The sequence below is a fragment of the Tursiops truncatus genome, chromosome 8 (genome assembly GCF_011762595.2).
Source record: "Tursiops truncatus isolate mTurTru1 chromosome 8, mTurTru1.mat.Y, whole genome shotgun sequence".
Lineage (NCBI taxonomy): Eukaryota > Metazoa > Chordata > Mammalia > Artiodactyla > Delphinidae > Tursiops > Tursiops truncatus.
This window is the reverse complement of record NC_047041.1, coordinates 12599235-12614662: the sequence shown is the minus strand read 5'-3', so window position 1 is coordinate 12614662 and position 15428 is coordinate 12599235. Positions and strand designations below refer to the sequence as shown.

Genomic DNA, 15428 nt, shown 5'->3' with positions numbered 1-15428 from the left:
TAAAAACTTATTTCATTCATTCTAAAATTAGCGTTACCCTTTACTGAAAAGCATAATAAAAGGCTTGAATAAATGGAGTCATAACTCGCTGTTGTAAAGATCATATTTCTCCAAGTTAATCTCTTAGCAAGAAATTCCCTCAAAATTTATTAATAAATTTGGGGAGGTGTGCCATTCCTTGTCAAGCTTCCAAATGATTATTTGTTCTAAGTGAACTTTGCAAAGGTATTATTATGTGTATGGATAAGTGTGAGGTGAGATGGTGCAGATTAATTTGAAGCAAGTGACTCTATTATACCTATGGACCTATCTGTGGAACACAATAGAGAGTCCAGAAACAGCCCTTAAGTTCTGATCAGTAGGGAAAGAATGGATTAGTCACTAATTACTCTTAAGACAACTAACTAATGTGATTACTTAAAATCAAATTACTATACAGGAAAAGACACCATGAACATATTTACAAAGAACTATCTGGAAATAAATATTTGAAATATATTACAGAATATGATAGCCTTAATTGTAAAGAGCACTTTCAAATTACTAACAAAAGTATAAATAGTCTGACAGAAAAAAGGGCAAAGAATTTTATAAGGCAATCCTCCAAAGTAATTGAAATAATATATCAATGAGGATATGTCCAACCTCACTGATAAGAAAGAAGTAGAAATTAAATGATAGGTGAAAATATATTTGGTTGTCAGAAATGTTAAAGATTAATGATACACATTTGGCATAGTTTGGGTGTGGTAAAATGGCTACTCTCATAAACTTGTTGTGAATATAAATTAGGTAAAATCTGTTTGGATGGAAATTTGTGACTGTGTATCAAAAGTTACATATTTTAAAAAAGTATATAACCTTTGACCACAATTTTGCTTTTAGGAGCTTATCTAAGGTAATAGGTGTTTAAATGTGAAGTGATACGTGTACAGGAAAATTCATTTAAGCTTTATTGTATCGAAAACTTGTAAACAATCTAAATATGCGTATACTGAGGGCTAAAGAAATAAATTGCATTTCACCTCCAGCTTTTAAAAAGAATAGATTAGGTCTGTTTGTACCTATATTGAAAGACGTCCATGATGTAATAAAACAGTGCTTTTTTATTTGCAGGAAAAGGCAGTTACAAAGTATATGTATGTGTGTCTGTGTATCTGGTGTGTGTATGCTAGAATATGTCTCAGATTAAACATCATGCTTAACAGTGATCATCTCTGGTGGGCATGACAAGTGTACTTTTACTTCTATTTTATACCCCGATATATTTGAACTTGTAAAAATTAGTGTTACTTGCATCAGAGAAAAAATAATGTTAGATTCATGTTTGATATTTTTACCTTAATTTGTTTGGTTTAGTGGAAACTTTGGATAACACATCCTACATTTAGCGTGTCTGAAAATTAATTTTCTTTGTAAAGGTTAGGTGATGATTGGAAAACTAATAGTAAATTGAATATTATTGGAGAAATATTGCTTATTCATCTTTTAAAAAATTTATTATGCCTTTGGAAAATCAGTGAATTTGTAATTAAAAGCAAAGGGAGTTTTTAATTTGCAAGGGTTCTTCACTGTGAAGGATTTGCAGGTCTGTTGCATAGTATGTTTTGTCATTTTTCATGGTGAATAAGTTATAATAGTTATAACATCCTTTTTATTTTTTTAAGCATCTTTATTGGAATATAATTGCTTTACAATGGTGTGTTAGTTTCTGCTGTATAGCAAAGTGAATCAGCTATATGTATACATATATCCCCATATCCGCCCCCCCACCCCGGCTCTTGCATCTCTTTAAATCAAGGCCTTTTTTTGTGCTCAAGTTCATTTTGTTGCTGAGTTTACCTTATAGAATAGTGGTAAAAGTGACTATTGAACCAAATATATATGCATTTTAATATAGTCCTGTTTACTATGTTATAATTGGTTGTATTACATATGATAATTCCTGAAGTCAGTTTAATTGTCTCAACTAGAATTATCTGACAGACACTATTTTCATTTTCTTACAGGTGAATGGAACTCTGGTGACTCATTCAAACCATCTGGAAGTGGTGAAGCTAATCAAATGTAGGTGAATGTTATCCTCAGTTTTGTTTTCTGAAACCCTTAGAGCAAAGATAAGCAAACATTTTCTGCAATAGGCCGGATAGTAAATTTTTTAAGCTTTGTGGGTCAGATAATCTACTACTCGACTCTCATTGTAATGTGAAAGCAGCCATAGACGATGCATAAATGAATGAGTATGGCTGTGTTTCAGTAAAACTAAATATTTGCCAAAACAATCTGTGGGTTGAATTTAGTCCCTTGGCTGGAGTTTACTGACCCCTGTATTAAAGGAAAGTCTGAGGTGAAAATTCTTAATTTACTAATAACTACCTTTAGTCCACTTCATTTATGTGGTTGATTATAATATCCTTGTTATTCTTGGTGATAATGAAAGTATATTTGAAAGAAATGCATGAGTTGACCTGAAAGAGAAGAGGTTGAGAAATCAGACACAGTGGCCTGGATGAACTGAAATGGAACTTTCAAAATCATGTAGCATAATCATGTTCCCTCAGATAAGTAAATGATTAAATAATCCAGGGGAGTGGTCTTCTCTTGGAAATCTCCAGGGTTAAGAATTTGTAGTCTTCTGCATCAGACTATTTCACAGTGTAATAGACTACAGTTAAGAGATAGTTGTTTATGGCCAAGCAGAAACACTACTTTTTTATTTAATATTACTTCTTTTCATTAAGTGGACATCTTTAGAATAAATTTAATAAACAAATCCTTCTTGGCCTTATTATTGCTCAGATAAAGCAACCTGTGAATCCCTTTATCTCTTCATCAGAGTACCAGTGCTCTAAAATGATCACTTTGATCTTAGTTCTTAACTTTAGTACATTTTAAAAAGCAATGGGATGATCAGAATTAGATCCTCATACTAGAATAAATTTGATTACTTATTTAATGAGATTGTGATTTATGAATTTTTATGTGCTACATAAATATGATGGTTTATGATAATAAATATATGCTTGGTAACTAACTGTTGCAGAGTATGAAAAGATTATTTCTTTAGCTTTTTAGGTTATATATTTTACTTGTTCCAATATCAATTTTACTTAAAAAATTAAATCCTAAGACTGTAGCAATAGATTACTTATCCAATAACAAGAGCCTAGCTAAAAACTCAAAATAAGCATAAAACACTCTGAGTATCGAAAACAGATATAAATTTGAAATGCCTAAACCCTGTGGGCTATACTTGTAGTAGAGCTCCCTCATGTCCTACTCTTCAATGCATATTCTAGACATAATAAAAGTGATTTCAAATCAAACCAGTTTAAAAACATCTAAAGAAGAGAAGGGAAGAACGAGGAGGCTATGAGAACCAAGCACATGGATAAGTCAATAAGATATATTAGATGACTTTGTGACAGAGAGAAATATGACTGAAAAACTTTAAAAAGTGTATGTGCTTAAAATCTCCCCAGTATCACAGCATTTGTGATCATTAAGTATAAAAAATTTTTTAGAACCCCAAACACTGTGAAATAATTACCAGCGAGTTTCATGGGAGGATTAAATTGGGAGAAAAAGTATGAAATACAATTTAAAGTTCTACTGAAAAGTCTAAGAGAAAGATTTTGTCATTAAAGGTCAGTTATCTAGAAAAGTTTTTTATTTGGAAAGCATTATTTCTTCTTGATTCTAGATAACTCATGAATGTCTGTTTCAGAGTCTTTCTGGTTATGGGTAATTTTGCTTTCCATAGTTTTTTCCCTGTAAAATGCCTAGTGAATTTGTCTTCTCCAAATTTTTAAAATTAAAACTCACAACTTATTTGTTGTGGTTTTTTTTTTCTGCTTTTTGTCGGATATTTCTTGTCACACACATTTTTTAAAGTTAATTTAAAATTGTATCACTACAGAAAATTAGTTAAACCTTGTCTAATTAGTATCATCTTAATATGGTGATTTTTAAAATTTGCATTTGAGAAATTGATTGAACATAGCCGTTAGTAGATAGTTGATAATAACTTATTCTTCTCTAAATTAAAAAAAAATTACTGGAGTTATAAATCTTACTTGCTTTTAAGTAATATCTGACCTTATGAGTAAGTGATTTGCTATCTGAAAATTGCATTGTTCTTTTAGAATTTTAGGGGAGCCATAAAAGAGAAATGACAAATAGGATTCTTTTTCTGTGGAGAAATGATTAGCAGATGATGAAACTTTCTCATATAACTGGATCTTTTAGAACTATCAAAGATTGAGTAGTAAAAATTTTTTGACAATGTTATTTTCCCTTCCCTCCCCTTTCTTCCATCTGCCCACCCCAAGCGGGTTCCTATGTAGCTCTCACTGTTCAGGGACGCCCACCTGGGTCGCCCCAGTTTCCACTTGCTGATTCTGAAGTAGAGCCATCAGTCGTTGGACATATGTCTCCCATCATGACATCCCCTCATTCACCTGGAGCATCTGGGAATATGGAGAGAATTACTAGCCCTGTGCTCATGGGGGTAAGAGTGGGAAAACGTCTTTGTAAATGCTCAGTTGTATAATAATGCTTTTGCTTCATGTTGAGTTTCAAAGTGTTGAGTTGATAAACAAATTTAAGTTTAAGATTCTAGAAAATAACTTGCTGATAAAAATAATTACCTAATAATTTGGAATGATTACAGGGTATTGAGATAGCAGATATAATTCAACAAATATTTAACACCTGCCGTATACAAAACAGGGTGCCACTCACAAAAATATAATTAAGATATCCTATGTTCAAGGTCCTTTGTTATCTTAGAATGTATACTCTAAGAGGACAGGGTCTTTTTGTTTATTTTATTTATTGTTGTGTCCCCAGAGCCTGAAATATTGCTTGGCATATAGTACTAAGTACTTAATAAACCTTTGTTGTTTGAGATTGAATCAAGAGTATACAAGTAATTTTACTACAGAGGCAGCTGTAGACATTATGAGAAGGAAAATATTAAGTTCTATGAGATTTCAAAGGAGGGAGAAAGCATATCCAGTTGTGATAAGGAATGACTTTATGGAAAGCTATTATTTAAATTGAGCCTTGAAAAACAGTTAACATTCTAATGGTGGCAGTGGGGAGGAAGGCAACCCAGGTAGAGGAAGCAGGATTAACAGACGTAAAGAGCCAAGAAAGCATCAAGTATTTTGGGGAAATAGCCAGGACTCTTGTTTGGCTGGTTGCCTGTTAAAGATTTATGAAGTAGGAGATGAGGAAAAAGTAGAAAAAAGTAAGACTATTTATTTTGAAAAGTCACAACTACGAGGCTAATTTACAAGTAACTGAATGGGCAGTAAGCATATATTACAAATTTTTTGAGGAAGAGAGTGATGTGATTATAACAGGATTTTAGGAAGACTTATTTGATAAAATATTATAGGGTTGTAAAACAAGGAGAAATGACAGGAGATGAATTAGGGATCTGTCTTAATACTTCAGGTAGGAAATACTGGGAATTTGAACCATGCACGGGGGTTGATAGTAAAAATCCAAAGGAGGGAAAGTGTAAGATATTATTCTTTTTTTCTTTCTTTTTTTAAAAATATTTATTTATTTATTTATTTATTTATTTTTGTCTCCGTTGGGTCTTTGTTGCTGTGCTTGGGCTTTCTCTAGTTGCAGTGAGCAGGGGCTACTCTTCGTTGCGGTGCGCAGGCTTCTCATTGCGGTGGCTTCTCATTCGGAGCAGGGGCTCTAGGCGTGCAGGCTTCAGTAGTTGTGGCACGTGGGCTCAGTAGTCGTGGCTCACGGGCTGTAGAGCACAGGCTCAGCAGTTGTGGCACACGGGCTTAGTTGCTCCATGGCATATGGGATCTTCGTGGACCAGGGCTCGAACCCGTGTCCCCTGCATTAGCAGGCAGATTCTCAACCACTGTGCCACCAGGGAAGCCCAAGATATTAGTCTTATACTTAAGGCAACTTCATTTTTTCAACTAATATCAATATTTAATGTTTTTTGAACGTAGTTTAGCAAAAGTGAAATAGAAGAGTTGACATTTCCCTGTAACCTTTTATCTTTAAGTGTCATGTTTAAAAGTTTGTCTTCATAACCACCAGAAATAAGAAAATCCTGATAGGTATTGAAAATTGGAGCTGAGATGTAACATTGTACGACTCATTTTCGATACTTAGTTTCACTTTCCTTGTATTGGTTCTTGTCTTTTTGTTTGTTTTTTTGTCTTTTTCTAGGAGGAAAACAATGTGGTTCATAACCAGAAAGTAGAAATTCTGAGAAAAATGTTACAGAAAGAACAGGAACGGCTACAGGTACTAAGTTAGAAATGGGGCTGTTTTATAGACTAGTAAAAATGTGAGTGGGCATAGTTGAGTTGGTATTTATTATAATCATAATTAAGCACTATTGTAATCAACGCCATCAGCTATTTTATTGATTAAGAATAGACTTTTAAAGATTTTCTTGACATAAGTAATTAATTCTTGAAATATTTTTATAACTTTTCAGTTATTGCAGGAAGATTACAGCCGAACACCTGCCCAAAGATTGCTAAAAGAGATCCAAGAGGCCAAGAAACACATTCCTCAACTGCAAGAGCAGTTATCCAAAGCCACAGGCTCTGCTCAGGTAGCATCGCTATTAAAAGTGCTACCCAACCTTTTGCAGGAGAATTTTCTTCTGGGAATGTGTCAGAGAGTGTTGCAGTTGCCTTTTTTTAAAGTTATTTTTTCTAGCATAGGCCAACAGGAGGTCCTGTGTTGGATGTTACAGAAATAATGATTAACTAAAAGAAATGTGGGCTTCTCATTGTTTGCTTGCTCATGATACCATGCTTCTTTGTTCCACAGTAATTTTAGAAAGAATTGAGTGTTTTTGCTTTGATATCACAGATTACAAAAATATATTTAGATACATATATTTACATTTTTGAGATGTATTCTGCCATTGTAAAACAGAACGGCAGTTATCTTTTTAAGTAGGGACGTACGATTTTTCTTATTTAATCTGCACAACACCCTTTGAGATTAGATGTTACTGTTGTTTCCCCCCATTTTACATAAACACTTAGAGAAACTCAGAGAAATTAAATGACTTGTCTGAGGTCATGTAGCTCAAACGTGATGGAACTGGTATTTAAACCCAGTCTGATGAATTCAAAGCACATTCATATTAATAACTATTTTTATTCTAATTTTAAAATAGATTTCAATAGACTTGCTATATAGATATGTTTTGAAGATGGTAGTCTCACTAGAAAAATAGCTTAGCGTTTATACATCAACCAGATTTATGTTCTATAATATTTAGAAATGAGTAAAAGCTGCTTACTTGTTATTCTTCATGAGTTAGGTCTGTAGGTTCACAGAACTAAAAGGATTCTTTGAAATCATCTATCCTAATCTGCTCATTTTAAAGTTAAAAAAAAATCATGCAATGGTTGAGAAAACTAGGGCCTAAATTGGTTAAGTTACTCAAACAAGGTCACACATCTGTAAGGCCTCCCGACTTCCTGGTTCAGTGTACTTCTCATTACACATTTTTGTTGTTGTTGTTACTTTTAATCCCATTAGCTATATGAAGTTTTGAGTATTCCGCCTCAGTAATATCGACAGTTTATGTTGTGGTTATTACTGAGCAAAGACAACAATCTTACTCTGTTTGAATAGTAAGACTGTTGTTCCTGATTTAAAAGCTTATAATAATTTATGGTATAGCATTGTGTCCCAGAATTGGCAATTTATTGAAATTCTAAAGTGTTGGAAGGCAGTTAACCACAAGTTATAGTGTCATAATCTTTACTAAAGGGCAGGGAATATAAATTATATGTTAAACTGTTTTATCTTTTTGCTTTATTTGAAGTTTGAGATTTTATTCTCTTTACTGAAATACCACTTTCCCTGTCTTTAAGGTCATGCCATTTGAGAACCCCAGAATTAGTAGTCATTTACGCTTTTGACTTTTAGAGCTTTTAGCATTCTTGATTACATCAAACTGGGTGAATTTAAACAGTCTCCATTGAGGTTGCAGTGCAACTCTGTTTCTTTATACAGTCCATAATGAAAGGGTTTTTTGTTGTTTGTTTGTTTTTAATGTGTGTGTGTGTGTGTGTGTGTGTGTGTGTGTGTGCTTGATCTGTTTTAGGATGGAGCTGCAGTTACATCCTCCAAGCCATTAGGCGATGGGCTAGCAGTCAGTGAAATAGAAGCAGATCCTGGTGATGGACTAGGCAGAATTGACTATGGCAGTGGAGATGCGTCTCGGCCCAGTAGTGAAAGTGCAGATGTAAGTGTTCTACCCCTTTATCTTCTTGTATTTTTCTCTACAGCCTCTTTCTCGATTTGATTGTAAGTTTTGTGAGCTACAGGTGTTTTCTTATTACTTACTTTTTATTGTCACCATCTTTAATACAGCAATTTGATGAACAGAAATTCTGGATACCGTTGTATATGAGCTTTTAATTCCAGACTTCACTTTTTCCCTTGGACACCATTGCCAAATGTTTCTTTTGAGGAGATGGAATTTCCCAGCAGGCGTCTTATTTGTGGGTAGAGAAGTTAATAATGCCAGTGCTTTCTTACTGAACCGAGAGGCCAACTGTTGATATCTTTAAGAGCATGTTAATATTCCATTTGTGGTCAGAGTGACTCAGTCTTGAATCATGGGGCACTTTGCCATTACAAAGAGGAAAAGCCTTAGTCCTCTTAGGTAGACTTTAGTTAATAGCCCATGTTTAGTAATGCTTTCTTGATTAACCCAGAAATTACCAGATGTACGTGGATTTTTGTTAAGAAGATGATCAGAAAGTCTTTTAAGCTGAATATGATGTAGCACCGTAGTTATATGAATACTTAAAAGCTAAGTTCAGTGTTACCTACTCAGCAATACTTTGTAAGTAGTGTGCAATAATAGGAATAATGAATTAAAAATAGATCACCCTCTTTAAAAGTGATGAGGAAAGTAATCTAAATCAGTTTTTTTTTTTTCCCCCAATGTGGGTCATAAAATCAATTTAGTGGGTTGGGGCCAACATTTAAAAAAAATAATAGGATAGGAAGTATGAATACTTTTCATGTAGAAGAGCTAAGTGTTACTTTTTTTGACTTCTGTTGTACACACACATATATACACATGTGTGTATATGTACACATATATCAGTGTGTGTGTGTATGCATGTGGGCACATGCTGGTTAGCAGTGTGAAATTTCTCTTATTGGAGGTTGTAAAAAAAAAAAAAATGAAAACCACTGTTCTAAGCCATCATTCAGGGTATCTTTTGAGGCTTAACGCTCAGTGACTCAGTTCCTCATGCAAGGAAAATTTGAGGATTTTTTTTTTTTTTGAAAGATGTTGATAGGAATCTTATGATTGGATAGGCTGTCTTAATGAAAGATTTCAATTTTGACTCAAGAAAACAATTATAGTAGTTTATGTTTATTGGGCATATATACCATAAGCTGCAATATGTGTTATACATTTTTTATCTTAGTTAATTCTCAGAACAGCCTTATGAAGTAGTAGTATTGTTATCACAGCTTAATAAAAGAAATAACTGAGGCCAAAGTGAGTTAACTAACTTGCCAAGCTTACCCAGCTAATAAGTGATCTGCCTCTACCTAGTTTCAAAGTACCAGTACTCAGAGGCTCCAAGGTATGCAAATGCATAACATTTGGGGAGAACAGTGAGAATTTTACAGGTGTACTAGGATTATAGATGAAATGGTTGGAACTGATCTTAGAAGCAAAGCCTTGAGTCCAAGTTATAACTTGTTCAGCAGTACTGCTTTTGGGAATCCTCACATTTTTCCTTTTTGATTTAGTGCTGGCTCTCCTCTCTGTTTGCATGGCTTGTCTCTACCATTAGATGGAAAGTTTCTTGAGAGCCAAGCACCCATCATATTTGACTTTCTGTCTACAAAGACTGGCAGATTGTAGGAATTCAGAACAAGTGATACAAATGAAAATTTTGAATTTTATCTTGTATTTAGAGAAATGTTAACAATAAAATCTGTGGCTTAGAAATATAACTTTATGAAATACAGAGTGAATTGGCAAGTGTAGGAACAGGCATTCCAGCGAATTAAGACTGTTTGACACATGATTGGTGTTTAATTGGTATTTGAACAACAGAATGAATGAGTAAAGAGTTTGGGCTTTATCATGCATACAGGAAAGAGGCACAGTCAGAAACATGTCAGTGTGGAAGATGAATTGGAGTAAAGAGACAGGAGATCAGCAGGAAAAGAAGACTGCTTGGCTTAAGAGGAACTTAACAAATGTGTGTTAAATGGCTGATAAATTGTCACCATGTATTGAATACCTACTTTGTGACAGCGGTTGTACCTAATGCTTTACAGATATTCTTTTTAACTTTCATTGTAATCTTGAGGAAATTGAGGCCAAATAAGTGGATGTTGTGGAAATCCAGGTGAGAGATGATATGGTGCAGACTAGGATATTCGCTGAACACCTAACAAACTCGTGTAATTCGTACAGGTGTCTTTTTGAAGCTAGAGATGTGCTGCTTTTAGCTTACAGATTTCCATGTTTGTTTCAGTTGTACTGTATTAAGATTGTAGGAACCGATCAATGCTTTTAACTTTTTTTTTCAATTTTCTGCTCCTTTTTTATAAAATAATCTCTTTATGGTGTTTGTGATATCATTATCATTGTAAAATTCCCTGCTTTTGATCACCTCAGAGAAGGCTTTAAAGAATAGCCACATTTCTGGTTCTCACAAGAGAAGCAACCTGATCACAAATCATCATCTCAAACTTAGAACATCTGCCTCTCTGGTTTTCATTTTGCACCTGACTTTTTAAAAATTATTTTCAAAACTTTCAAACCTATTCAAAACTAGACTAAGATAATGATTCCCCTCATGTACCTAATCATCCAGCTCAGCAGTCATCGACAAGTGCTCAAACTTGTTTTTGTCTGTCTTCCTTCATTCCTCATACCCTCCAAATGCTGGATTATTTTTAAGTAAGTCTAAGACAGTATTTCATTGATACGCATCTTTAAGAGAAAAGACAAAGAAATGATAGCCATAATACCATTATCAAATCTTAATTAATATTTTCTTAATATGCAATTTGACTACCCCAATAGTCTTATAATGATCTTTTTTCAGTGGGTTTATTTGAATCAGGATCCAGTCAACGTCTTCAGCCTTTGGTTGATAAGTCTCTTAAGTTATAATAGTTCCCTCCTCTTATTTTTTTTTGCTATTTTGTTGTTGTTGTTGTTGTTAAACTGGGTCACATGTCCAGTAAAACCACCCACATTCTAATTGTATCTTCATGGTGTTGTTTAGCATGTTCCTTGAGTATATATTTGCTGAAAATTGGTAGTAAGATCTAGAGTCTTGAACAGATTAACGTTTGAGAGTTGTTGTTTGGCAAGAACAATTCATGGGTGGTACTGTGTATATCCTGTCATATCACATCAGGAGGAGAACGTCTGGTTGTCTTTTTGTGATTGTTAAGTTTGTATAAGGTGTTCAGATGATGTCAGCATGATTCCTTCATTATAAATTTCTCCATTAAGCTTTTATCTAATGTTTTTACCTGCCATTGATAGCAAACTGCCTGCATCCGTTATTTAATTAGAGGTTTCAAAATGATAATATAATATTGTTGTTCATTCTGTATTTATTAGATGGAATTATTTTATAAAGAAGAATTTTCCCTTACTAGTTTTAAGTTGCCCTAAAATATAGCTTATATATAAACATTTGATTATTTTCCTTTATGTGTGTGTTTTCAGAAGAGTTGATGCCCTAACATACTCCAAAGGTCACTAATGTGGGATGTGTGCCCACATGTGTGTACCTGTGTAATATTTTGAATTTATAGATTTTTAACATATTTGCCTTTTGCATTTCAGTCCATTGCAGTCATTATTCTTTTTGATACTTATTAAATTGTCCCTTTTTTGGGGCTGGTGGTAGTCCCCTCAATTTGTCTTCTATGTTCTTTTGACATGACTCCCCAGTAACATAGCTTTCTTTCATTTTGGTGTGACAAAATTATTCTCACTTTATCTTTTATATCTCTTGACCCAGAGTCATCCATTTCTCCCAGGTGGGGCTTATATTTGAAACTGCTGTTTTCTCTATCTTGCGGTATCTAGGCATATGTATGGGTAGCATATATCTTCCATATAGGCATTCACACAAAAATCTCTTGTATCTCATTTTCAGCTGCTCTGAAGAATGGCTCCCGTTGCTTGGGGTGTTCTTCATCCCTCCAAAATTGAAGTTCTGTGTATCATATAGTTTGTATTTTACATTAGGTCATCCCACACATACCATGTAAAGTTTATAAAAATCCGTAGATCAGTTTACATGAGGTAGTAACAGAAAAATAGAAGCTTATTTTCATTCCTATAAATAGGCCAAAATGCTTTTAACTTGGTTAGAAAGAATAGTTTGGGGCAGAAAGGTTTAGAGGAAATGGATAAAGATACAGTTTGATTTTGACATGAAGAATTTTTTTTTTTTTTTTTTTTTTTGGCGGTGTTGGGTCTTCGTTGCTGCGCACGGGTTTTCTCTAGTTGTAGCAAGTGTGGGCTCCTCTTTGTTGTGGTGCACGGGCTTCTCATTGCAGTGGCTTCTCTTGTTGTGGAGCACGGGCTCTAGGCATGTGGTCTTCAGTAGTTGTGGCTCGCAGGCTCAGTAGTTGTGGCGCACGGGCTTAGTTGCTCTATGGCATGTGGGATCTTCCCAGACCAGGGCTCAAACCTGTGTCCCCTGCATTGGCAGACAGATTCTTAACCACTGTGCCACCAGGGAAGCCCTGACATAATGAATTTGTGATATATAATATATCTGGTTAGAGTTATTTGATAGAAATTAACCCTCAGGCCTAAAGATGAAATAAAACTACTCTATATTGTTTTATCAACATAAAACTAAAAAGCTAAGAGAATGAGTGACTTGCCAAAGTCATGTAAAAAGTAGCAGAGCCAAGTATTATATGAAAGATATTCAGTAGTTTCAAACACAGATATGAAATTCAGAACATTATTCTTTCACACAATTTTTCTTTATCTCCTTTGGTGAGCCTATCGAAATGAAACGAATGTCTTTTTTTTTTTCCTCATTAGAGTCCCAAGAGTGGCCTGAAAGAGAGGATTTATCTAGAGGAAAACCCAGAGAAAAGTGAAGTAATTCAGGACACTGTGAGTATGAATTCCATGAAATGATAATGTTTTCTTTAGCTTTCCTTATACTTAAGTGACAGAGATATATGATATTTGTGTGTGTGTGTGTGTATATATATATATATTTTTTTTTGGAGCAAAAGCTTAAACTTATTAAAGGAACTTAATAAAGATTTGGTAAATGGAGAGCTACTCTATAGTTAGTAATATTAGGTGGTTAAATTTTTTTTATAATAAAGTGCACATATCATAAAATACACTATTTTAACCTTTTTTAAGTTCATCGGCATTGTTACATTCACATCACTGTGCAGCCATCACCACATCTATCTCTAGAACTTTTTCGTCTTTCCCGACTGAAACTTGGTGTCCACTAAACACTAACTCCCCATTATCCTCTCCGTTCAGCTCCTGGCAACCATCATTCTACTTTCTGTCTCTTTGAATTTGACTAGGAGCCACATATGAGTAGAATCATACAATATGTGTCCTTCTGTGACCAGCTTATTTCACTAAGCATAATGTCTTCAGTGTTCATCAGTGATTTAGCATGTATCGGAATTCCCTTCCTTTTTAAGGCTGAATAATAATCCATTTTGTGTTTATACCACATTTTGTTTATCCATTCATTCATCAGTGAACACTTGGGTTGTTTCCACCTTTTGACTGTTGTGAATCATGTTACTCTGAACATGGATGTACAAATAAATATCTGTTCAAGTTCTTCCGTTCAGTTCTTTTGGGTGTATGCTCAGAATGGAATTGCTAGATCTTGCATCTTCTTAATTGAATACTTTTAGCATTCTGAGTTTATTTTTTAATTAGGACTTGTATAAAGTTTTATAGTAAAAGATTGAACAGCATATTGTGATTCATCTATTATTAGCAACATAAGGAAGGACTGTTGAAAAATCAGAAGTATCACATCAAAATAAACAAAGACAAAATAAAAAGTTGTCTCACTGATACTCTAAACAAATTTCTGTTGTTATACCTGATTTTTTAAAAAAATTATTAAAGGCTTATGGTTTAAAAAACAAGAGTAAAAAAGGCGGAATCAAGTTCAGGAAATGCAAATACATAGCGTTGCAACACACTTAAGGAAGAAAAACTACAGCTATGTATTATTCACTTAATTTATAACTTGTTGGTCCATGTATATAGTTTCAACTGTAACTACTGTACAGATAACTTCCAAATCACTATCAAAGAGAGCCTCACTCTCTTTGCTCAAATCCAGATCGTACAGCATTCAACTGCTGTCATATTTAAGCCAAACTCATTTTTTTCATATTTGTTCCAAATTTTCTATTTCTCTTAATACGGTATGGTCTCTGATTTCAGTGTTGGTAGTATTCAAATATTCCTTATTTTTTGCACTACACAGTAATGTTCCACGGCTGCCTTTTTCATGTGAAATCCAAATTTGTAAGTGAATTGACACATAGATGAGCTATTGCACCGGAGTGAGATCTACCGACCTACAATTTATTTTTACAGTCTTGTTGTCATTGTTTCTATAGCAGTGTTTGTGTGATTACTTGAACATTTTATTGCATTATGGCAGTGATTTTCGACTAGGAGTGATTTTGTCCTTTGGGGGACATTTGGCAATGTCTGGAAACATTTTTGATTGTCATGACTGGGAGGCTGCTCCTGGCATCTAGTGGGTGGGGAGAAGCCAAGGATGCTGCTCCACATTTTACAATGCATATGACAGCCTCCACAACAAAGAATTATCTGGCCCAAAATGTCAACAGTACCAGGATTGAAAACGCTGCATTGTGTGCTTATGAAAATGAACTTTAAACGAAAAAATAAGGTTCAGTGACAGCTTTTAATTATATGACCTTAATAGAAATTTTTGTATTAACCTCTCTGCTAAACTTACTTCTCTTCTCATTTTTCCTTTGTCCTGTTGTCTTCATTCACTTTTAAACTAACTTTTAAAAATTGTTAACTATTTATGTAAGCCAGCTTTATTTCTTTCTATAACAAGGTCTAGATATGTATGAAATAATAAATGAAGTATACAGAGAGGGATTAGAATCAGATAACCAAGGGTGTAGTAAGCAAAGGGTGTTTACGATTTCCAGGGGAAATGTTCTCCCCCGCCCCCCACCCCCAAGAAACAGTCAACACTGGAAAATTTGAGAACCACTTTGAAAATAAAGTACCTAAAGAAGATAAATAAAAAGAAATCCAGTCAGTTTAGTGAAACATGTCTTTGTGATGGTTTGGCTTTATCCTGTCTCTGAAATTGACCACTGGCTAATTTTTCTGT

The 15428-nt window shown here is 34.2% G+C and overlaps 1 protein-coding gene across 6 annotated transcripts in view; it reads left to right on the top strand.

Moving 5' to 3' along the window:
• ARHGEF12 (Rho guanine nucleotide exchange factor 12) overlaps positions 1–15428 on the top strand; it is a 144324-nt gene that overhangs the window by 86473 nt on the left and 42423 nt on the right. For 4 of the 6 annotated variants that reach the window (XM_033861898.2, XM_019941753.3, XM_073808075.1 and 1 more), the window contains 6 exons: positions 2010–2067; positions 4332–4510; positions 6214–6291; positions 6488–6607; positions 8123–8263; positions 13088–13162. In XM_033861898.2, the coding sequence (XP_033717789.1) occupies positions 2010–2067; positions 4332–4510; positions 6214–6291; positions 6488–6607; positions 8123–8263; positions 13088–13162 (651 nt within the window). The remainder of the gene's footprint in view (positions 1–2009; positions 2068–4331; positions 4511–6213; positions 6292–6487; positions 6608–8122; positions 8264–13087; positions 13163–15428) is intronic. The other 2 variants (XM_019941754.3, XM_019941755.3) reach the window with 2 other exon arrangements.